The sequence below is a fragment of the Dipteris shenzhenensis genome, chromosome 4 (assembly GCF_047967505.1).
Source record: "Dipteris shenzhenensis isolate YYH24624 ecotype China chromosome 4, Dip_SZ_1.0, whole genome shotgun sequence".
NCBI lineage: Eukaryota > Viridiplantae > Streptophyta > Polypodiopsida > Gleicheniales > Dipteridaceae > Dipteris > Dipteris shenzhenensis.
This window is the reverse complement of record NC_141599.1, coordinates 5045508-5070557: the sequence shown is the minus strand read 5'-3', so window position 1 is coordinate 5070557 and position 25050 is coordinate 5045508. Positions and strand designations below refer to the sequence as shown.

The window sequence follows — 25050 nt, the reverse complement described above, 5'->3', positions numbered from 1 at the left end:
TGGACTTATGCACTATTGTCTTGGAATTAAGTTCTAGAGAGACTCAGATAGACCTTCGTGAGCCAGTAGAAATATATCGACAGTCTCCTAAAGAAGTTTCATATGAAAGATTACAAGATTGTAGCCACTCCCATGGAATAGAGTTTGAAACTTACAAAAGATCCAAAAAAGCCTATAGTCAATGCCTAGGGCACCGGCTCAATATGTATTATGTTACTACCCTCATCCAAAATCCAAGATATGGGGGGACAAGATAAATAATATGCATGGATTTCCTTTAAAATAATCAAATTGCAAGGTAAAAATATGAAAATCTCATGTCCCCCCTTCCATAATATATAAGGTATATGCCTTGAAAAATATGCAAGATTTCAAGAACTGTGCATATTTTTCATATCATGTGAGGCCCATGGGGGGGGTTCTTTTGGATGGGGGGGGTATAACAAGAAATACACTATGAAGACCCAACTCCTTTCAAATTAATCTCTCTTTTCCATGTGTTACCCAAATTTCAAGACGTGAAGACATATTTGAAACTCTTTTAGTGTAGAACACAACCATGCTAATTTGACTAATTTCTACTCATTACATATTGTTAAATTCGTCTCATACTCAAGATTTTGATAGGTATTCTTACTAAAGGCAGTTGGTGCCCTAGGAGTCTTGATGTGACAGGTCTATCGGCAACTCATTGGATCTCTAATATATATGAGTATCATGAGGCCATATATTTGTTATGCAGTAAGTTTATTTGCACAGCTTATGGCAAATCCAAGACAGTCTCACTGGAATGTAGCCAAGAGAGTCTCAACATACATCAGAGGTACAAGACAGTTTGGAATAGAATTCATAGGAAGTCATCCAAGGTTGCATGGATACTCTGACATGGACTATGCAAGAGATCATGAGACTAGGAGATCCACAGAAGGATATGAATTTTTCCTTGGTAAAGGTGCTATATCATGGTTGTCAAACAAATAGCCCACTGTTTCTTTGTCTTCAATAGAAAAAATACAGGGCACTCACAACAAGTGCATGTGAGGCTATATGGCTCAGAAGACTATTGTCAAAAATAAATTACTTTGATGAATGAATACCAACAACAATATCCTATGATAATCAATCAGCTCAAGCATTAGCCAAGAATATAGTAGGACAAAGCACATTGATGTCAAAGAGCACTTCATCAGAGAAAAAGTGTTACTTGGTGACATCACATTGTAGCACTGCATTGCAACCTTCAATGTGCCTACACTCATCTAACCTTGATCTTGGATGTCCTCCAAAGACACTTCCTCCATGGAAGTGGTGTCAACCTTGTTCACACCCTAAGCAATCAACTTCACAAAGGTTCGTGGTATCTTTGTATCATTGTATTGTTTCTCATCAAGAAAGTTTCACCTAGATTCGCATACCTAATAACAACAACACTTAAAGTCATTTTACAAAGTAAAGCTCTACCTTTGCTATTACCACCTTTGCTGATGATTTTGAGTCCTTTGACTCTTACTTGGATCCTTTTAATCTACCTTATAGGTCCTTCAAGGTGTCTCATGATACTTTTGAGGAATCGAATGTGTGGGATCATTGCATATGCTATCATTTCAATGAATCATAAATAATTCCTTGGCATCCTTTACCTCCCACTCGTCTACCTAATTTGAATTTTCAAGTTTAACTTACTTTTTGATCACATCCTTGTCTTAGGGTTTCATCTCCTCTCTTTTTGTCACTTTCTGACCACCATGTGGCTCCATAGCTTCAACTTCTAGATCATTAATTGTCCCCATCTTGTTTGTCCTCATCTTCAAGGTTTCTAAAAGGAATCAGTGAATCATTGGAATGAAGACCATAGAACAAAGCTGACGCCAAGCATGAAATTGGTATAAACTCTACAATCCCTACTGACAAAGGCACACTTATCTAAATCTAGGTCACCTTCCTTCTCACAAAGGGACATGTCCTTCAAATGATAAAGTCAAAATGAATTATGCAATCCTGAGTTGAGATCACTTTTCTAAAGCAAAGGTTCTCTCCTCTAGGCATCAACACAGTTGTGAGGACTCGTTGGGGATCTAATGCCAAGGGAGTAACCTCCTTGGCTCACATACCATGCTAGAAAATAAAGAGGCTCTTGCTATTGAAAACTCCTTGCAGTGGAAGACTTTAACCCATGGTTCACATAGTACTTTCACCTAGGTTTCATACAATGCATAAAAAATTCTCACACCATCTCTTGTGCACACAAGGAATACCGAAGAGCTCAAAGAAACATACTGATATCATGTACAAGGAGTAGAATCACCACCTAATTATGTATAGGCTACAAAAAATAGGCAAACCCTAGTACAAAAAAGGCAACTCTAATACAAAATGGTGTGCTCATCTATCTAGAAGATTGTGTCCTATGTAGATCTCTAGGAGCCTCCATTTGTTGCTTTTGACCTCATAGAAAATATCCAACATATGTCTACCTATATGATCCAATGGACATTTAGTGGTGGGCAGCCAACATGTTGCCCTAACACACCTCCTTGCTGTGCTCCTTCCTAGCAAGGTCTATTGCCAAGTATGTTATTTTACAATGGATCCCTAGACCTCCCTACTGCTTTTATGTGTAGCAAATGTGTGAGGTATATAATGAACACCAAGACCACCCACAAATGGGGCCTTTATATAGGGCATGGAATGCCCCCAAGAATTGATTGACCAATCAACCAGTCTCATCCTCCAACAAAATGAACAACTGAATATATAGTTTGTATGGCTACAGATACCAATCTTTACTAGTTCAAACTACTATCCAACTTATATTTTTCCCTTGTCTATCGACTTGACTACCCTAGACTGTTGTTATAGAGTGTTGATCACTTGTGAGCCCATAAATGGCCATCTTCCATGTCATATAGAGGGATTCTATTTCCTTGAGTGTGGTCCGTTCATGTAGCCTAATGAAGGATTCATTGTTTTCCCCATGTGGAAGCCTAGGCTTCATTGTGCTCCTTGTGTGGTAGCCTAGGCTGCAACCCACAGTGATTCCTAGGCTTCATTGTGCACCTCGTGTGGTAGCCTAGATTGCTACCCACATGGCATCCATAGCCACATCGCTTCTCTCTAGGAACCCATACCTATTTCTAGTCATCCTCCCCCATGTGCCCTCTCCAAGACCCCCATACATATTTTGAGTCATCCTCCCCCATGCCTTTGTCACATGGAGGCTCACGGGTGGGGAGTTGACATCTATATTTAAACACCCCCTCTCACTGATCATCAATCTAGATTGTCCCATGAATTTCCATGGAAAGATCTTAGGAGCAAGTAAAGACATCCTTGACCTATATCTACTTTTCCTTTAAGTTTGGCTCTGTACAAGTAAGCCATGCTAGAGCATAGGTACCATCCATTAATACCCATTGCCCATATCATCACTCTCCTTGATAATGAGCTAACAATCTTGAGCAATACAAGAATATCTAGTAGGCTCATCTAGTTGTTCCCCTCATAAACCAAGGACATTGCTCCACCAACCAAGCACCGTTCTCCCAATGTCTATTTCAACTTATCACTGTGCTAGCAACAAACACTGATGAGTAATGAGCATCATAAGCTAATTTTAGATGACAAGGTGGAACTCTTATTGTTTCAGGTAAAGAATGAGAGCATCTAAGGAATACTTGTAGGGGGGAATACTTGTAGGGGGGAAGGTGATCAACATATATGCCTCAATAATGGAGACCATGCGATAGCCTATGGTGAATACAACATTTCTCATCATCACAAGATTTATAGATGATAAAAGTGCCTATAGCTTATGTATGCTTCATGCCATACTCTCAAGCCTTGTTCCGATGTGTGTCATAATACAATATGTGATATCTATGTGTTCCAAACTCCAAATGTATGGTATCTTGGTATCTTGTGGAATGCTATTTCCATAGATAATGCAAGAAAGCATCATGAATTGTAGCTTTTTACATCAAACTCACTTGATGCTTTGTGAGATACACCCGCTATAAAGCTTCTACATATAACAATGCTAATATAACTAGGAGTGTGTGTAGCTGCCTTGAAAACACTCTTTCCAATCTTGCGAGTGAAGCATCTCCTCTAGTTAATCTAGCTCAAGCTCTCGGTTTCATGCTAAATTAAGGGCCTATAAAATTCACAGCAAGTACATGTTCGTGTAACAATCCCAACTTGTGCACTTGCAAACACGAATGACTCCTACTAGAGTCGAGCATCACTTTTTTTGAAGATCATAATCTTGGTCTTGCTCAGATTGACATTCGTGTCATGACTATCATAAAATGCTCTTAGGACTACTAGTGATTTTGTAGGCCAATAGCTCTTCTTAAGATCAATATCACAATGTTGGCGCATAAACCAAGATATAGGTAGACAAACATCTACTAGTGTTGAACCCTGCCCAGCCACAAATGTGTCCACGAAGGAGGCTAACTCCTCCTTATAGAGACCGAAGAGGGTGGTGGACAAAGTGTACCATTGCTTAACACCCATGGTACTACTTATCTCCTTTGGCATGCCTTGTGTGTGATTCACACTAAGCCAGTGACTCATATACTAGCACGATTGCCCAAACTCTAAGGCCATAAAATGAGAAGGAGCCCACGGGATTGAGTTGAATGTCTTGTAGAACTTCAAAAAAGCAAAAGTAGACATTTTGCTTCTGAATGGTTAGCCTCCTCAATGAGAGCTTTGAGGTAAAGATGTGGGCTAGGGTGGATTGATCTTGTGTTAATCATGCCAGACCATGTGCACATATACCTGCCCACTCATTTGGGTAAGCAATGTGTATCTCACGTGCTAATTCGTACACCTTGGCCATTGGATGATATACCATGATGGTGCAATAGTTGCCACTATGCATAAGGTCTCTTGCTTTGTGACTCAGGACTATGTGTTGAGAGAGAGAGAGAGAGAGAGAGAGGGGGGGGGGGGGGATCTTCTGTTCACTATTGATTGAGTTTTTAACTAGGTTTTTGATTGATTTTGCGGTGACATTGGGACATAATACTTTTGGGTGCAAAATTCACTTGTACTACAAAACCCCTCAAAAGGTTAAAACAAATTAGCATCATTTTTATCCCTCGAAGGTAGGGCCCAAAAAAGAACACATAGGTTTTTTGTTAAAGTCTATAAAAATCCATCTTAAACTCTATCTTGCTTACACATTAAATTTATCCTTCCTTTTCACTCTAATCATATCATCCATGCACTGAGGGTTATGTTTACTGCTAGATTTATGATGTTGTGGGGACATGGGGACATATGATTTTCGGCTGCAAAATTCTATTTGTACTACACAACCACTCCAAATGTAACAACATATTTGCATCATTATTATCCACCATGTTTACTTGAAGGGGGAAGGGAGAGGCCCAAAATTAAAAACACACCCTCTCTGCCATAGGACTTTGCTACCTACGTTCCATGTGCACCCTTTGAGTTGTTTTAGGTTTTCAAAGAAAATTAGGTATGGCATCATAGCTCTAAAGTTGAGAATCATAGCCCTAAAGTCGAGAAAATTAGACATGGCATCATAGCTCTAACGTAAGAAAACTCACAATAATATATCTACCATTTAATTACATTGATAATATATATAACATTTAATTACATTAACAATCTACTTTATTTAACATGAAAAAGGCAAGTCTTTCCACTGTGTGCAACATCAAAGTTCTCATACAACTTAAATCTAACCACTATTCATACTAACAAGTGCTTATACTAACTTGTCTAACCACTACTTATACTAACAAGTGCTTGTTAAGCTACATATTTGGCTAAACATAACACCGACCTTACATAGTGGCATAACTTAAAAGGGGAGGCAACACATGTGATTATTGCGAGAACTTGACAAACAATAATTGTACCACCTACTTACATAGTGGCATAGCTTAAAAGGGGAGGAAACACAACTTGAAAACAATAACTCTACCATCTACTTACATCAGTGGCAAACAATTCAAGTCTCTTCAATGTGTTTAAAATGTTATGTGAACAATGTGAGAATAGTGTGCAAATTTCCAACAAAATTAATGTGAATTGTCTACTAGCGAAGCAAATGAGAAAGCTAAAAAGGTGATTAAACTTAATAAACACTAAGCGAAGCATACCAAACTCAACTTAACAAACATTTATAAGAAACTGCAAGGTGCTTAGGAATAGACTTCTATATAGACACCAAGTTAAGCACCAACAATGATGTAAGATGCTTCGGATTTTACAATTGCCCAAAACCTCGAAACCAAGTCCGAACATCGCATGGGCAACTCTGTTAGTACATGTGCACTCAAAACAAGGGAATTAGTAGTTTCGCTGTTTTCGCTGGAAGAGTTCACTAAATCAGTTTGACAGATGAAGCTCATCAGATAATCACAATGAGTTAGACCTCATGGTTTTGCCAAGAAGGCTTGGAGATAACAGTGGATTGGCATTGCTGCTTCCCTGATCATGGCTTTGTTACGGTCGCCTCGATCGGCAGGAAAACTGCTACGTGTCGCCTCCACAGAATCGACATATCCGACTCCTCACAATGCTGTTTCAAGATGTTTTATAGCAAGTGAGCTTTGGTTTTCGTTGAATGCATGTGTGTCGACTTGTCCAGATGTATCGTCTAACCATTCTTTTAAAGCAAATATTCCATTCTTTGGAGCTATTCAATTGCCAGTTTGGAGCCCTTTTATGTAATCGTTGCATCTATGTAGAAAAATAACTTCTACACACGGATAATAGAAGAGACGTCTTTGGTTTGAATTTATCCAAAGCGCCGCATAACAGGGTGGATGAACTTTTGAGCTAGTAAGAAGTGGCCTTTGTTATTTAATAGTCGTACAGTTTTTTCAATAAAAATATTCCTTTACTATTTAGGAAGTATGTGGCAGACGAGTATCCAAAAAACGTGGCCCGTCTTAAAAAAAAACAAAATCCCCCGAGCTCCACAATGTGCTGTAAGTGATCCCGTATATGCTTGTATCCGTCAAGTGCCTAAGCATCCGCAATTCTGCTTTCCAAGGATCCTCCCTTGGTTTCCAAGAGAACTGACAAAGAACACCAACAACCAAAGATATGTTTGGTCGAGTGTTAGTCAGATAAAGCAAAGAGCCCACAAACTGTCAATACCTACTGGCATCCACCAATTGAGAAGTATCTCATTGCTGAGCTTCAGCCGAACCTCCATTGGTGTCACTGCCCTCGATGCAGTTCTCCATCTAGAACTCCTTCAAGATCTCACGGCAATGTTTCTCTTGGAAAATGAAGATATTATGATTTCGCTTCCTTACTTCTAGAAATCCTAAGATTGTCATTGTGAGCTCCTTCATCAAGAGTCCCTCAACCTTTACCTTCCGCTTGAGGGGTCTGTCCACCTTAAACGTGATTGTTCAGAATGGCATTCATCTCTGGCAACCCACCATTCAAGTATATCTTGTGCCTCTTTAAAAGACTTTTGCTCTGCAATCTCAGTGACTAAATCATAGTTCACGGTGGGGTTTTTCGACACTCGATGAGAATTCCTCCCCTCCAAACTTGACTATGGAATGTCCATCATGTTGGGTGCGGGGAGCAATGGAGTGCAAAAGGATTGCAAGGAGCAGACAACAGCTGAGGGAAAATGAAGTACTTGCAAATGGATAATGAGAAAGTACAAGGTGGTGGCCAATATAGGCCTTGAAGACAACCATAGGAGTTGAAAAACAAAGTCAACCTAAGGGTTGACTGATCCTACAAGGCACATACTAGGGCTAAATGCTAACAAAGCCCCCTCCAATGGTATGGCTGAAGTATCCTAGAAACGTCTTAGATATATCTGGAAACTAGATCATGGTTACACATGTTCGTCCAAGATGGATATAGCAACCTATGATAGTACATGGAGATCAACATCACGTAATAAATGGTGCCAAGTATAAGGCATTACGAAAGCCTCAAACTTGGGTTGTGGTAGAGCCTTCGTGAAGAGATCTACTAAGTTATCCTTAGCGGGAATGTAGGACAACTGTATATCTCCAATTAGCAGTCGCTCTCGAACATAGTGAGAGTAGCAGCTAAAGCACTCTGACTGGCTAAAGCACTCTGGCTGTCAGTGTAGATGATAGTAGAAGATGGTTGGCTAATGTCAAGATCTGTGAGCAACTTGCGGAGCCAGACACACTCTACTGTAGTTGTGAAGGTTGCCGTGTACTCAGCTTCACAGCTGGAAGTAGCAATTGTAGGTTGCTTCTTGCTGAACCATGAAATGCATGAAGATCCAGGTATGAAACAGCTGCCATTGTGAGACACTCGTGTCGTAACAACCTGCCCAATCATTGTCCTATGAAAGCATGTAAAACAAGTGAAGACTCATCACCATAGAACAGTCCCAAATGTTGTGTGGCCTTCAAGTAATGGAACACCCACTTCATAGCTTGCCAATGGTGAGTATTGGGCTTATGCATGTACCTGCTTAATGTTAGAAAATACCCAACAGAGGGTACACGTAGCGGAAGACTTATAGTAATGCCCAGGAGCTCACACAGTGTGCGGTGTGGGTGTGGAATCACAGACTTCTTTACTTATGTGCATTCAATAGGTGTGCAGACTCATCAATAGACAATGAACCAATCAGATAGAGAAACCACCAAAATATATATTTCCGTCCACAACTATGGACACAATACAAAAGAGACAGATCCAGAGTCCCACCAATGGTGTGGTCCTCTGATCTTACCACAAAGTCCTTCTCCTATCTGCTGGCTATCTCTAGACTAGAGTCCACGTGCTCCACCTCGAGCGTAAGTAGACTTTCCGTCTAGGATGATCCTCTCCACCTTGCTGTCTGGGAACCAGCCTAGGTGGGCAGCTTCCTGGCTAAGTCTGCAGCCCTGCTAGCACCTCTCTATCCTCCTGAAAGTAGGTCCAGAGGGTGGCTACCTGCTGATCCTTTCTGCTCTGGATCTGCTGCTGCAAGTGATGCTGAAATGAGGCCTGAATGGCCTCCTTATATAGGCCCCAAGGCCTGCACCAAAAAACCGACCAGTCTGTAAAAAACCGCCCTTAAAGGGCTCACAAGTCAGGCCTTTTATGGCCCAAACTTCCAGGGCTTTTGGCCCTCCATTCAAGGCAAATATGCAGCCTATAAAAGGCCTGCCACCTGCCCACTGACAGTCACATTCCTTGCTGCAGATCTGAGCCTGCACTCCCTGCCATGTCTGCACCTCTGCAAACAGTGCGCCTCCATGTCGTAGATCCTCCGTTATCTGTCCCAGACTGTCTTGCTTCTGCTCCGTACTTTCCTGGCCCTGTGTCCTGCCCTTAACAGTCCTAGATGTGCTGCCCTCATGCCAGCCATGATGCTGTCTATGTGGCAGCCCCTTTCTCTCATTTCCTGTTGGGTACTGCCCTAGGTCTCCCTCCCCCATGCTCTCCTCATATGGGGGCTTACAGATGGGGAGGTGACCTTTCCAACACCCCCTCTCACCGACACATCTCAGCCCAATGCCAACACGTTGATGAAGATGCTCCAGTAACTCCCTGGTCGTAGTCCTCTGGAACCTTTCGGTGTCGAAATCTTTTCCTGGCTTTGCATCCAGTGGCTCCTGCTCCACCAGGTCCGGTTCCGCTTCCGCACTAAAGTGTGGCCCACGCCTCTACTGACGTCTCGGCCAGCTGGATATGCGGAAGAACAGAGTCCGCCGTAGTCCCTATGATTATTGCCAGGGCATGGGCATCTCTTTCTTCCCAAGCTTCAAGCTCTTCTCTGTCTACTGCCATGAGTACCTTCCCTTTACTGTCCACCATGTCTGCCGGCTTCGACTCCTCTCCCGTGGTCAGCTCCACAACTTCCGAGCCACTAAATGACTCCGGATCTTCACTTTCCAGATCGGGTAATTAGTCCCGTCCAGGTTCCCAGACTCTCCAAAGTTGGGGATAGTGAAAGAGAGAAAACTGGAGGAGGAGGAAGGAATAGCAAGGGCTGAAGAGGCTGTCGACATCTCTGCTGTATATACCGCACAGCAAAGTCAACCAAACTCAAATGCAGTAAATCAGAACTCTGAACGCACCTGACTAGACCTGAGTCACCCTCCTTCTCGCAAGGGCACAATCCTCCAGTCGTGGAAGTCGATTCCCTAGAGCTTCTGAATCAGGGTCGTCCTTCAGCAAGGTCCTTGCCTTCAGGCTCCCACACCAGTGAGCCTCCTACTTGGGCTCTGATACCATGTTAGAAAATACCCAACAGAGGGTACATGTAGCGGAAGACTTATAGTAATGCCCAGGAGCTCACACAGTGTGCGGTGTGGGTGTGGAATCACAGACTTCTTTACTTATGTGCATTCAATAGGTGTGCAGACTCATCAATAGACAATGAACCAATCAGATAGAGAAACCACCAAAATATATATTTCCGTCCACAACTATGGACACAATACAAAAGAGACAGATCCAGAGTCCCACCAATGGTGTGGTCCTCTGATCTTACCACAAAGTCCTTCTCCTATCTGCTGGCTATCTTTAGACTAGAGTCCGCGTGCTCCACCTCGAGCGTAAGTAGACTTTCCGTCTAGGATGATCCTCTCCACCTTGCTGTCTGGGAACCAGCCTAGGTGGGCAGCTTTGTGGCTAAGTCTGCAGCCTTGCTAGCACCTCTCTATCCTCCTGAAAGTAGGTCCAGAGGGTGGCTACCTGCTGATCCTTTCTGCTTTGGATCTGCTGCTGCAAGTGATGCTGAAATGAGGCCTGAATGGCCTCCTTATATAGGCCCCAAGGCCTGCACCAAAAAACCGACCAGTCTGTAAAAACTGACCAGTCTGTAAAAAACCGCCCTTAAAGGGCTCACAAGTCAGGCCTTTTATGGCCCAAACTTCCAGGGCTTTTGGCCCTCCATTCAAGGCAAATATGCAGCCTATAAAAGGCCTGCCACCTGCCCACTGACAGTCACATTCCTTGCTGCAGATCTGAGCCTGCACTCCCTGCCATGTCTGCGCCTCTGCAAACAGTGCGCCTCCATGTCGTAGATCCTCCGCAATCTGTCCCAGACTGTCTTGCTTCTGCTCCGTACTTTCCTGGCCCTGTGTCCTGCCCTTAACAGTTCTAGATGTGCTGCCCTCATGCCAGCCATGATGCTGTCTATGTGGCAGCCCCTTTCTCTCATTTCCTGTTGGGTACTGCCCTAGGTCTCCCTCCCCCATGCTCTCCTCATATGGGGGCTTACAGATGGGGAGGTGACCTTTCCAACACTTAACTGGGAAATGGCATACTATAGATCAGGCCGGGTATGACATAATTAAACGAGGCAGCTCAAATTGCTCTGCCTAAATAATCCTTGGACTAGGGCTCTGTTGAGGATTCATCTCAACATTATTTGTGATCATATGTGCATAGCACTAACCCAAAAGAGTGCTAAAAAGGAAAGGGTTGGCAACTCTAACCCTAACCCTAAAGAGGTTTGTATATATTCATCATTTAGCCCCCTTTCTCTTTTTATTTGTGGCCGAAGCTATGAGCTATTACCTTAGAGCTCAAGCTGATATTATAGAAATGAGGCTTCTGTTGAGGCATGAGGATGAGCTCTTGGATAGTGAGTTGGCAGATGACATGGCTGTTTTTTTGGATGCCACACCACAGACAATCACCTCGTTCAGGACAACCTTGGATTTGTTTTGCACTGTAGAAGGGGCTCATATTAATCGGAACAAATCCAATGCCTTTTGGATTAGTAATGAGGACACTCCAGGCTGGGGGAATGACATCGGATTTACTTGGATTCAGAGGGGTGTTTCCATCAAGTACCTAGGATGCTAGGTCGGGGTGGGCATCTCTACAGCACAACAGTTTGCTCCCGTGTTGGAGAGCATCAGGAGGAAACTCTTGTTTTAGAGTTCTGCCAGACTTGACCTTGCATCTAGAGTAGTGATGTATTTTTGGCTACTGCTTGGTTCGTTTGCTCATGTTGTTGCAGATCTAGAGGTTGTATCTCTCAGCTCATGAGACCTATCAGGAACTTCCTATGGACTGGGTTAGATGGCACCTTAGATGTTGTAGCTAGGGGGGCTTGGGAGACCCTCATTCTCCCCACAGTGGAAGGAGGTCTCAATATTATTGATCCGAACTTGCAGTGTATGGCCTTGCTCTACAAGTTTGTAGTGAGAGGATTGATGCCTGGACAGAAGCCTTGGAAAGAATTTTTCTTACACCGCATTCAGTCTTGTACACCATCTCATGGGGGGGATTGGATGGACAGCTCGAGATGGACCTTTACTTCAGCCCATCTTAGATCTCCCTCTTCCCCTCTCATGGCTGCCATTTTGAAGGCTTGGAGCTGCCTCAGAGGTACTCTTTGGAGAGTTCCACCCTTCTCTCGCGAAGAAATTGACAAGCAGGCAATCTTGTGGAATGACTCTATATTGGATGAGCATGGCAGATCACTAGGAGTGTCCCATTACACGCAGTGGTCTAGATGGGAGAGGGGACGTGCTTCCACAGTAGGTGCATGGAAGGCTTCTAGGAAGCTTCCAGAGGATCAGAGACTCTTGTTAGTTGGCCACCTTAGAGGGAGTGCAGTCAGGATGCAGCAGATAGAGGCAACCATACCAACAGAGTGGATAGATACAGATGACATGCCGATCACCCTTCAGGGTTGAGGTGGCATTTTCAGCCTCCACCTTGGATTTTTGTTAGCTCTTTTTGAGCTGGTTTTTTCCTCATGCATGGCATGATGTACCCTTGCATTAGAGCTTGCTCTTGCGGTTTTCCTTCATACTTAATAAAGTAATCTTTTTGAAAAAAAAAAAGCCATGGTTGAGAACCAGACAGGCAGAAAGATCAAAGTCATGAGATCAGACAGAGGAGGTGAATACATGTCTTCAACATTCATGAACTTTTGCAGAAGTCATGGCATTGGAAGACAATTCACTTGTGCAGATACTCCTTAGTAGAGTGCAAGAGCTAAAAGGAAGAACGGTACTTTCACAAACAGTGCTAGAGCAATGCTCAGTGAGAAGCATCTTCTTAATCAGTATTGGGTAGAAGCAATTTCCATTGCAAACTACTTGCTTAATCGGCTTCCGAGCGAACCAATTCAAGGTATGACACCTTATGAAGCAATACAAGCCATGTTAGAAAATCACCGCCCCACTTGTGAGCCCTTGATTTGAGGGGACAAGGGGACAGAAGACTATAGGGCGGTAGGGGAAGAAAAGGGCAGAGCACCTACTTGGCCTGGAACCCGCACAACGCTGCATCCTAGGCGCCTCTTGGAGCAGCAAAAGGCGGGGCCTGCGGACTGCATCAGCAGCCCATGTGCTGGGCACATGGGCCTTTATATAGGCCTGGCCCAGGCCGGCCAGATCAGCCTAAGAGGCTGACCAGCCTGGTCAGTGGTGGAGCCCAGCAGGTCGGTGATGTGCCTTTATATAGGCCTGGCCCAAGCCGGCCAGATCAGCCTGGTCGGTGGTGGAGCCCAGCAGGTCGGTGCTGCAGCAGGGAGCTAACCCCCTGCTGGTCGGTTTTCAGAGCCCAGCAATGGGCCTATAAAAGGCCCCCCCTCATTCCTCACCACTTGCATAGACAAGCATTGCACAGGCAAGCGCGTAGGGAGAGGATTAGCTTCAGATATTGGGACAGCATCTCCTTGCTGTTTTATACGCTCACCTCTTGAGCTTTTGTCAACCCACTGTTGTGGAAGAATATATCAGAGTTTTGTTATCTCTCTTCGTGGTAGCAAAGGCTCTGGGAAACTTGTGGCACTCCCATACGGCTTGCCTCACAGGGATGCACTTATCGATCTACCCGGAGGACGAGCTTCTACACTCAGAGTTTGCAGACAATACGATCCTTTTTGTCAAGGGCACAATAGAGAGCCTAGAGGGTGTCTGGAGTACCCTCAATGTGCATCTGGGGTCAGGGTTAACTGGACCAAATCAGGCGGGTTCCTCATGAGGTTGTTGGATCTCGCGAGGTCAGATAGCGAGTGCTAGGTGGACATTGACATTTCAACAGAGCAGTAGATTGCCCCTGTGTTAGAGAGTGTGCGGGGCAACCTTTTATACTGAAGCTTGCCCAAAGTCTCCCTAGTAGGGCGGACCCTCATAGCCAACTAGGTCTTGTTGACCATGGCCTGGTACATAGCCTCATGCTGGTGTTTCACAGAGGATGTATGGGATAGCTCAGGTGCTTGATGCACATGTTCTTGTGGCTAAGATCGAATGGCACGAGGAAGACTAGAGCCAGGGTTGCTTGGCCGACGATGATTTTGCTCCAGATAGAGCATCATCGAATCGGGAGATGCAAAGTAGGTCCATAGGTGGTCAATTGCAGCAGGCTCATTGGTGGATCCTCTCAGAGGCTCCACTCACCCGTGATGAGTCTACATAGGGTGTGGCAACGGCTATTAGGAGGACTTATTTGGGACCGCCCTTGATGCTGAAAGTAGTTTGAGCACCCATGTTGGGGCAATCGACACATGTTGGTTGGGCGCAGTGGGATAATGGTCTTGTAGAGCTTGGAGCCGTCTCCCCATTAAGACAGAGGCACATGTGAGAGCCCTCTCCTCACATGAGAGGGGCAGGCACGTAGAAACTTGAGATAGACTCAACAATCCTTGAGTCTTGGAGAAATGGGCTTCGTAGACCCTCAGCTCCCCCGTGTTGGTATGGGCTCCAAGACAGGGGTGCCTGACAGAATCTAGTATCTATATCGAGCCCTTGGATCCTTTTGCTTCGGGCATTATTGAGTGGGGCCGGGGGCTTCTCCAGCTAGAGTTTGATGTAGGCCTAGAGATGGATGTAACCATATACTTGAGTGGCAGAGGATTAGAGTAGTGGGCCGCTTGGGCAAGGATTGGACCATTGACCCAACACTAGTCATAGGATGGGTTAGAGTTGTGCTTGTGGTTGTGGGAGCGCCAGCCCATTCAAGAGGTATAGTGGTTCCCACGCAAGTAGTTCTGGGTATCTAGAGTAGCGCACTTGGAGAGATATGTGGAGGTGTCCTTCTTGAACATGACACGCATCTGGCATTGCCTTCAGTTGGAGGTGGCCACCTGGAGTCCTTCGAGAGAGCAGCATCGGATTGAACAATAGGTGCCTCTGGAGGTCATCTCCAGATTTTGGTTATGCATGTGGACTAGCCGTTGGCCACATAAGATTACATACTTCTTTTGGTTGCCCATGGGGATCTTCCCATTGACCTTTGGTTGGAGTAGATGTGCATTGATGGGAGATGCCATCGTATGAGGACCTAGAAACGATCCCACACTGCCTATGGAGTAGAGGATATGGTAGGGGGCCCTCTGGATAGTGTCTAGGATGCAAAGGATGCGGCGGGACTTCACTTGGGGTATGGAAGCTTGGTTGACAGAGGGGCCACTCCTTCTCCGTTGACATGGTCATCCTAGCTTATAGGATTCAGGATCAGCGGGTCTTTCTAATCATGATACAGGATGCAACTCCCCCTTCTCGACTTCGTCCTGTTTCTTCCTCAGAGGATAGTGTTTGGGAGACGGTGTTGCATGATGCTTGGGACATTCTGCAGCTTGGTGATGGGCCACCCTCATTGCCGTTTGGCAGAACATCTACATCTGCAGCCTGCACGCCGTTTGGGAGCGTGAGACGTGGGTATCCAGAGCGACCAAGCAAGGCTTGGCCTGCAGGTGTCTTTTATGTATTCATAGAGTGAGGTACTTGCTGGATGTATAGTCCCCCACTTTGGTTGTTGGTCCTGTTTCAGAGACTCCCCAGGCATTTAGTTGGGTTCTCTGAAAACAGCCTGGTTGACAGCCTGGTTTTCCCCTTTCGATTCTCCCACGATTTGCGCCACAAGGATTACTGATTTGTATGGTTGGTTTTTCCAAAGCATTAATATAAAATCTGGAAAATAAAGGCATCATTATGGAACAGCTGCATACCAAAGCTGCTTAAAACGTGGTTCATAGAGACACTCGGTTTTATAGATAGACATCAGGAACCGAGACCAATGCAGTGAATGTAGGCATAATGTTTTGATCATTATAAAAGAGCTTATAACTGAAAATTACATGTGCGATAGTGATGAGTCAAATTTATGCAGGTCTCTGTGAATCAGCAGCATGGACTGTGTTGGGTAAAAACTCAAGGACATCTCAGTTGACAGAAAGCTGTGTAAGTTTATTTCAGCTTCATGGACTCAAATGTTGCATGTTTGGTGTCTGTTATTTGTGGGAGGTTCTCTCTCTCTCTCTCTCACACACACACACACACACACACTCTCTCTCTCTCTCTCTCTCTCTCTGCTCCCCTGATTTTTTATTGTACATGTATATCTGATGTCCCTTTTAGGCACACTAGTATCTTTCTTGTAAGTGAATGCCTTCATCGACTCTTGGATTGCATTGATGGAGACCTTCCTATGATTGACTTCTGTCAAAGAGAAAATCTGGCAGACACACGTCTTGATAGTCATCCATTTTTATATTACAATAGCACATAGTTACTGTGTACACATGGACAATCTCCTGGTCTGAAGTACAGTGTAGTTGTTGAGGAAACTATTCTGCTGTGACTAGGATGTAGCAATTTCGCTTGACATATGGCTAATCTGCACTGCCTAATGGTATCCAAAACATGAGGAAAAAGGCATCTCTTTACATATACAGTTAGCATGCAGGAAAAGTGTCATTGATTGACTGAATGAGTCCCAAAGTTAGAATGTATTAGTACTTCTGGCTGAGGTGCTTGATAGTTGTCCATTTTAAGATTACAATAGCAGATGCTTACTGTTTACACATGGACAATCTCCTGGTCTGTAGTACAGTGTAAGGCTTTTGTTAGGTACTCAGGTTTGGCACGCCTATTAGCACACGTTACATGACATTATAGGTCAGCCCGCCCCTGACCTCTCACATTCACCTCTGCACTCTTTTCACTAAGGGTGGTGTTAAGGACGCCGTGATGAAGCTTCAGAATGGCCGAGCAAAGAGGTCATGAGGGTTTATGCACTGAATTCATTGCATATGGGATTAAGATCCTAGCCGTGATCCTAGCAAAGCTCTTTAATGAAGCTATTTGCCTTGGCTTTCCACGCATTTGGACCCTATTCACAAGGCAGGGGATCCCATGAATCCAGAGAACTATAGGACCATCATGATGGGGCATGTTACGTTCAAGATCTATGCATCAGTACTTGACACCGAAGTTAGCCAGTTTGCAGAGATGCAGGGGCTCAGAGCAGAGGGGCAAGCCGGGTTCCGACGTGACCATGGGATGATGGATCATATACTCACACTTAGATATATCATCGAGGAGGCCAGGGCACGGAATCTGAGTGAGTGATACTGTTTTGAAGTAGGTTGCAATTGCATAGTTGATCGATGGAATAAGTAAACGATTTGCATCAAAATTTCAACGACGATTGTCAACTACAGTTGAGTGAGGTAGTATGCTGTGTGACAGACCTATAGGAAGTAGCTTTGTTTCTAAGCTGTTGAATTAGCAATTGTTTACCGTGGAGGATTTGTCAGATGGTAGTTGCGCTGAGCTAGATTGATAACGATGGGATTCAGTAGAGCAGTGCGTTGCAAGGATTCGTTAACGTCACTTGGAGCTCGGTACTACAACAGGCAATACTTGAAGATTGTCTAGGTTGAATTAAGATGCATTTGGGTCCCAGGGATTGTGGAGCATCGAAGCAAAGTGTGTTACGCTCCATTTGGGGGTGTGGTTTGGTTGTGCGATGGTCATTGGGGAGGCCAATCTGAGTTGAGGCTTGGGGATTGTAGAAATCTTTTTTATGGCCAGTTCAACGACAAGTCGTGATCAATAGTAGCAAACATCGTGCAATTGTGATTTGATAATTGTGGTCCGTTAGGGTTGGAGGCAAGGATGTAGAATTGCATAGAAGGCTTTGGCGCAACAGATGGTGTATGTTGCTCGACATAGGTTGCGAATGCCCACGTAACCCTCCTAGAGGACCTTGCCCCTCTGTTTAGTCGTTCGTTGCACGAGGCTGCCCTTCACGTTTCCCGTACACCACACCATCTACTCGTCCACCGTCTCTAGGGTTTGTACCATGCAATAGCTGGTACAATGACAAGTGTAAGGCTCTTCGCCGACAACTCCGGTTCGAGACCAAGCATGGCCTCCCGAGCGAACCGGACACAATACACGAGTACCATTGTCTAGTTTGCAGAAGAAACAAGCCTTCGTTCGTCGAAACGAGCATGCATTATTGAACATTTTGTCTAGTAACAACTCCAAGGACTTTTGGCTGAGGTTCCTTGGACGGCGGTCCCCCTCACCACTCACAGATACTTAGATTTGGCACAGCTACGCCCGCACATTATATGAGCTCCACTCCTGACCTCTCACACACACCATGACCTACCTCTTGCACCCTATTCACTAAGGGCGGTGTCAAGGACATAGTAATGAAGCTTCATAATGGCCGAGCAAAAGATCACGAGGGTTTATGCACTGACTTTGTTGCATACAGGGTTGATATCCTAGCTTTGGCCAGCTTTGTGACAAGAGATGGATGCTTTTGTAGGGATTTGCATCGTATGTTAGCAAATTAGTGATGTAGCTTACTGTTTGAAGCTACCGGATCTTTGAAGGATTCATAATGCTTGAAATGTGAATCTTCTTAAACCTTTCCAATAGATGTGTCAGAGGATATGCCTTCTGTGTGGAGCTAGAATTGAGGAACTTCATGATATATTAGTGTTAGAAAACAGAGGGAATGAATCACTCAAACCTCCAGCCAAGATCTCTCCTGCTCTTGCAACACCTACGCACGCACACTCTATGATATCCCTGATCAGCCTCCTCCCGACCTCTCAGCCACCCCCCGCCCCAATTCTTGTATCCTCTTCACAACCCAGGGAGTCACCCACGCAGCGCATAAGCTTCATAACGGTCGAGCTAAGGATCATGAGGGCCTATGCACAGAGTTTGTTGCCTATGGCATCAAAACTCTAGCCCCCATCCTGGCAACGCTGTTCAATGAAGCTGTTTGCCATGGGTTCCCCAGAGCCTGGACCCTGAACACTATCACACCCATCCACAAAGCAGGAGATCCCATGGATCCAGCCCTCGGTCAGTTTAGGGTCTCGTCACACCGATTACGGATCGAGAGCGGACGCGCAGAGGGTATCCCACGAGAGGACTGCCTTTGCCCACTTTGCGACTTGCAGGAGATCGAGTCGGAGGAGCACTTTGCTTTCAGATGTCCTATCTATTATGCCATTTGAGGCCGATACCACTGCCTCTTCTGCAACGGATTCGGCTCCCTCCCACACATGCTGCAGTTCCCGGATCAGTGATGCCTAGCTGCTTTCTTACATGAGATGACTCGCCACCGAGATACCTCTCTCCGAGCACGGCGACACGAGCAGCACACACAGCGTGAGGACACCTAGCGGCCTATCACTGACTTCTTTGAGTCACAGGATACCTCTTCTCAGTCTAGCCGACGACGTGGACGTGAGCGAGAGCCAGAGCCACGACAGCTGCGTCAGCGGACAGACTCACACATCCAGGTCCATGACATCTCGTCTCTGCTCTCTGCCCGCCCCACCAGGGTTACCGTTGCCCTCATCCACAGGGCCACCCGTTGCCCCCGACGACCGAGCTCGACTAGGCCGCGTGACGTCAGAGGCCAATCATCTATCGCAGGGTTTTTTCGACCTCCCATTTGACAGCCCCTCTATGATTGGTCTCTGACGATCACCACCTGGACATGTATACTGTATCTCCCCCCTCTGCCCCATTTTTGGTGCCCCCCCTTCTTCTTTGTATCATCTGGAGGTAGACACATATTTTTTGTATCAGGACTAGACACACAGTCCTTCATAACCTCTTTTTTGTAGAAATGGTTGGTTGGCCCGTTTTGAGACTGTAGTGAGCGAAATCTGTGACCGCACTCGCAAAAGATCTGGATAAACCAGGAGTGAAAAGCTGCGAGGATGAGGCTGTACTGGGAGGGGTGTCTAAAAGGACGCTCCGCATAGCAACAAAAGAAGGTACTGTGCGACGGGGAAGAGAAAGAGGTCTCGAGGGAACCTCATATAGGCGCATGAGATCTTGGGACGGGCTCTGACTCTTACCTTTGTCGTAAAATACCACTCTGTCAATGGACTGCTGGGAAGAGGCATCCATCACAGTAACTGCAGCCTGAGCAGTGTCCTGCTGGATAACTGTCTCAGTAACCAATATCTGAACCTCCGTGGTAGTAGTGTCAAGAGTCATCAAATCCTGAGCTACTGTCTCCTGCACAGTGTGAAGACTTGCTTGCAGATGGTCCTCCGCATCTCCCCTTTCTAGGGTCTCCTGCACATGTGTCTTGACTCCCTGAGCTACCATCTCCTGCACAGTGTCAAGACCTGCCTGCGGATGGTCCTCTGCATCTCCCCTTTCCGGGGTTTCGTGCACATGTGTCTCAACTCTTTGCCATATGTGAGCTCGTACCTGGGGCTGCTCGTACTGCTGACTCTCCCTCTGTCTCCGTCTCCTCCGAGCTCTTCGTGAAAGCTGTTCAGTTGGAGGCATCTCCAAGTCCTCTGAGTCCACTGGAGTCTCCCCCGGAGGAGTCTCCTCTCGCTCTGCTGAATGAGTCGAAGCAGGCTCAGAGACCCCTGGAGGTTGAGCTGTAGGTTTGGGTCACTCGTAGGATGAGATGGATCCGGAGTCTCTGATCGAGGCTGACGACTAGGGCAATCCCTAATAAAGTGACCTCTCTTTCGACAGAAAAGACACTGATCAGGAAGACCCTTGTACAAAACCCTCTGCTGCATCTGGACCCCATCTCCCGTGGAGTACGAAATCAAAGTAGACAAAGGTCGAGGAGGGGGGAACTTTGAAGTGAGTTTGACCCTCGTAACACCTGTACCAGCAAGTGACTGAGCATAGGAAAGGCTAGCACCTGATGGGATGACTGTACTTGCCACACTAGCCATATGCTCCACAGCTCTGCAACAAGAGCTGACCTCATTAGGAAGTCCAGGGAAAAGCATCCAAAAAGAGACCTGTCGCGGTCCCGGGAAAGTAGAACTGAAGTGCTTCCGCCAAGGCCACAAATGGATGACTCTGCTCTGAAACTGAATCGGTGAGCTCATAAGTACTCTTTGAGCCTGCTCTGCAGACTGAAGGCCAAAAGAAAAGTACCCTCTGCCAAGCAATCGGAAAACCGTAACTGAGACACCCAATGAGGCCATGCTGGTGTACACCCAATCACATAACTGTTGGCCTCTACCAGGTAGAAAGCCAATGATGTGCGTCAAACGAAAACCCTCCTCTGCTACCTCAATCATCTGCACAATGTCGGGAGGAAAAGAAACTGTGACTTCAATCTCCTCAGGTTCGGCGACGGGAGTGGCATTAGTGTCCTCCATTGTCTCAGCTTGCGCTGTCCTGAGGGGAGGAGCTACCTCTGCTGAAAATACCCACCAAGAACTCGCAACCAACCACAAGTAAATCCCCAAAAACCTGGATAATGAATGCCCCAAACTTCAGCCTGCGTGGGATGAAAACAGGCCGCTCAATGCTGAAGCAGAAAGCTCCGCCAATGCCTGGAAACAGCCCAGGAACTCAGCTCCTCGGAACACAAGCAAAACAGCCCCGGAGGGCCCTGAAGCAGCCCAGCCTCAAATGCAAGGGAGGGGCGGGCAACAGCGACTGGCGGCCTGAAAGGCGGCCTGAAGGGGCGACCTGAAGGGCAAAGGAGCGCGACCAGCAGGGCGCGGCCAGATGGCGGGCTGAAGGGGGGCGCGACGCGCGGCCAGACGGGCTGAAGGGGGGGCGACCTGAGCAGGGCGCTGCCAAGGGAGCTTGCGCGGCCAAGGCAGCAGGGCGCTGCCAAGGGAGCAGGGCGCGGCCAAGGGAGCAAGGCGCTGCCAAGGGGCTGGGTGATGGCGACGGGCGGTGGCGGGCAGCTGCAGACGGGAGCTCCTCCAAGGATCCAGCAAAACCTGTACCAGGATTTTCACAGTCTCATAGACCCATCGGTCTCCCGAAAGACTTTAATAAATTTTCTTTCTTTCTTTCTTTCTGCATTCCGACTTGCATAGCCCCAAGCATAAACTCTTGCATACCTTGCATTCCAAGCTGAAAACCAATAGGGTGATTTCCAAGCATTCCTTGACCATTCCCAACTTGGCCAGCCATTGCTTGAAACATAGAACCACCATGAAAATATCCTGCAAGCACTAAGGGTGCACTAGGTTGCCATCAACCTTCACCTAATCCATTTAGGATGGCTTGAGTGATGTTTTAAAGCCTCATGGTCCCCCAAGTGTTTCTAGCTAAATGTTGTACCTTTTTATTCTTGGATAAACATATTCTTTCTAATTGCTTTTTGGAAGCTTTGGTTTCTTTGATTTCTTAGTGTCAGAATTTTGGAAGTTTTCTTTGCTTCAAAATTTGTAGCAAACGTATTCCATGTCTCTTTGGATGTCTTCAAGGATTGAGTTTACCTGATGTTATGTTTCTTTAATTCCTTAGTGTCTAAAGTTACAAAATTTTCTTTCCTTGTACAGTGTCGCAAACATATCCCATTAATTTTTTTATTTTTCACTGTGCCAATTTGTCCAAGCATAGTATCTTCAATATTGAGTTTTTATGAAACGATGTGGATTATGGTCTTTCTTGTCCCATTTTGCTTTGACAAGTGGATTGTGATTATACCATTGACATATTACATTCTCAGTGTTGGAGTATAAGGAGTTTATATTTGGAGTTTATATCCAAGTGCTATAGTTGGTGAGGTCCAAGAACAAATTAAGTTGGCAACTTTGAGTCACTTCATACTTCAGAAAGAGAAATTTTATGCTCCAGATACTGATATCCTTCACAACGTTTTGATTACAATTGTACAGATGGATGTATTAACCCATGGTGAAGCTACATTTTGGTTTGACAAGCGTGACTTAATTCACTTATTGATGATTTTTTGTGTGGTTTTGGTCTAACATTGATTGTTGTTATAGGTGGTACCATTGCTTGCCAAAATGCATTTTTCTTTAAGCATTCAAAATGTTTTTGACCATCAAAGCTAAGCTTATAATTGTTTCTTTATTTATAATGGGTGTATCATTTGTTTCATGTTTGATTCTGGAAAAGGAGTGTCTCGATCTATAACGGTGACAATGTTTTATTCATTCGCAGATATTCAAGTCAATGCCTTTCGTGATAAAAGATCGGAGTTTTTCCAAAGTGGTCCTGCCACCACACATGCAGCGCCAAGTAAGGCTATAAATTTGTAAAGATCATGCTTATTAATGTCTGCCCAGCAGCCAGCTCTCTAAAGCCATATGTTGTTGATCCTGTTTTAGCTGTTACATGGATTATATTCCTATATTATAATTGCTAAATTTTTGAATGCAGCTGTTGCTACAAGGTTAATTCTGTGTTCTTATTGTGTAAAACATTTTAACTCTGTGTGTGTGTGTGTGTGTCAATGTTGTATCACTCAATGGTGTCAGATTTCACCATTTGTATCTTTCAAAAGGTAATTCAAGGTTGCTGGATATGTTTTCCTTCCATACCACACACTTGGGATTATACATACTCTTAAGTTTGTACAATCGGTGCCATCTTTATGTCATTAGTGCTTGAATGTGAAATTAATTGAAGTGTAAAATAAGAGCTAGTGTAATGGGAACAGATTGGCATGAAACTTTATCGCGAAAGTGCTGGAGTACTTCTTGAGCCATATAAAGAACGTGCTCGACTTCCTTTTATAAAGCGGTATGTGCATCCTGTTGAGAATCTGATTCTGAAACTTTTTATACTGAGGTTTGCAAGTGCTGATTTTGAGAATTACAATACTTGTAGGACTCACTATTTCTCAAGCTCTTTGTATGACTCTTCAGTTGCATATGGAACTTTTTGCACTATATTATTCGATCATATATATTATGGAGTTTTGTGTTGCATAACTGTCAAAATTTAGAGCTTTACCTACAATGCTCAGGTAACTAAATTCAAAGAGAGAGAGAGGAGCGGTTGTCGTCTTTGCCTCAGGGGCAAAGGTTTTCGCACTATAATTGCATTGCCCTGAACAAGTTTTTGGCAACCAGAGCACTTTCATTTGCATGGTATTTGATCAGGTAAACTCACTTTCATCCAATTGGAGCCGTCCCGCCCCCCCCCCCCCCCCCCCCCCCCCCCCCCCCCCGAAAAAAACCACCCAAAAATAAAAGTTCCTTCTATTACATGCTTTGAAATAATACAAATTAGCTGTCTATGAGGTGTTGATAATAAAAGGAGAAACTGGCTGCCTTGCAGCCACACCATCGGAAACATTTGGTAACTTGGGAGCAGGTGCCAGAAGGCCTATACAGCTAATGGATTCCTGGATAGAAAAGATGCCTGCAGGCCAAGCCTTGCAGGAAAGCTGATGCTGCTCGATGGTCATCTTGGAACCCTCCGTAGCTCACTCCCAAACCGAGGGCATAGTGTACATGTTATCCAGCCAATGTTGACCAGAGTGGCAGCTGGTGAAATCCACTGTCTCCCCATCACGAGGCTGGATTGTGCTTTCTAAATGTTCCAGGCTGTAATGGTGTCATAAACATTGTCCTCCCGAAACATAGCTGTAATGTAACTAATGTGTTAGAAATGAACCAAACAGAGGGTACCCCCCCCCTCCCCCGTGAAGATTGATAGAGTGTCCCAGGAGCTCACGCAGAAGTGTTTAATTACGGAATCCAAAACCTCTTTACTTGTGTGTACTCAACAAACATGTGTATGTGCAAGCCAGTAAGTAGACAATGCTTCACAAGAAATATGAACCAATTAAAATATATTCCCATCCGACTGGACACAATACAAAAGAAGTCCAGAGTCCCACCAAATTGTCCTTACCCTGAAAAGTGTTGGCCTACTACCTCCGTGGCACTTCTAGATCCCACCAAATTGTCCTTACCCCCCTAAAAGGTGTTAGCCTACTACCTCCGTGGCGCTTCTAGATCCCTGAGCCCACGTGCTCCTTGCTGAGCTTCTGTATACGTTAGTCTCTGTGCCTTGATCTCTACACTTTGCTGCCCTAACTGTTAGCGGTGGTGTGGACCTTCCTGTG

General features: G+C 45.3%; 1 protein-coding gene across 1 annotated transcript in view; it reads left to right on the top strand.

Moving 5' to 3' along the window:
* Nucleotides 1–6220: 6220 nt before the first annotated feature.
* LOC147902364 (Mitochondrial inner membrane translocase complex, subunit Tim44-related protein) overlaps nucleotides 6221–25050 on the top strand; it is a 114269-nt gene continuing 95439 nt past the window's right edge. The window contains exons 1-4 of the mRNA XM_087373653.1: nucleotides 6221–6589; nucleotides 16069–16139; nucleotides 23136–23213; nucleotides 23635–23717. Coding sequence (XP_087229779.1) covers nucleotides 6481–6589; nucleotides 16069–16139; nucleotides 23136–23213; nucleotides 23635–23717 — 341 coding nt within the window. The 5' untranslated portion in view covers nucleotides 6221–6480. The remainder of the gene's footprint in view (nucleotides 6590–16068; nucleotides 16140–23135; nucleotides 23214–23634; nucleotides 23718–25050) is intronic.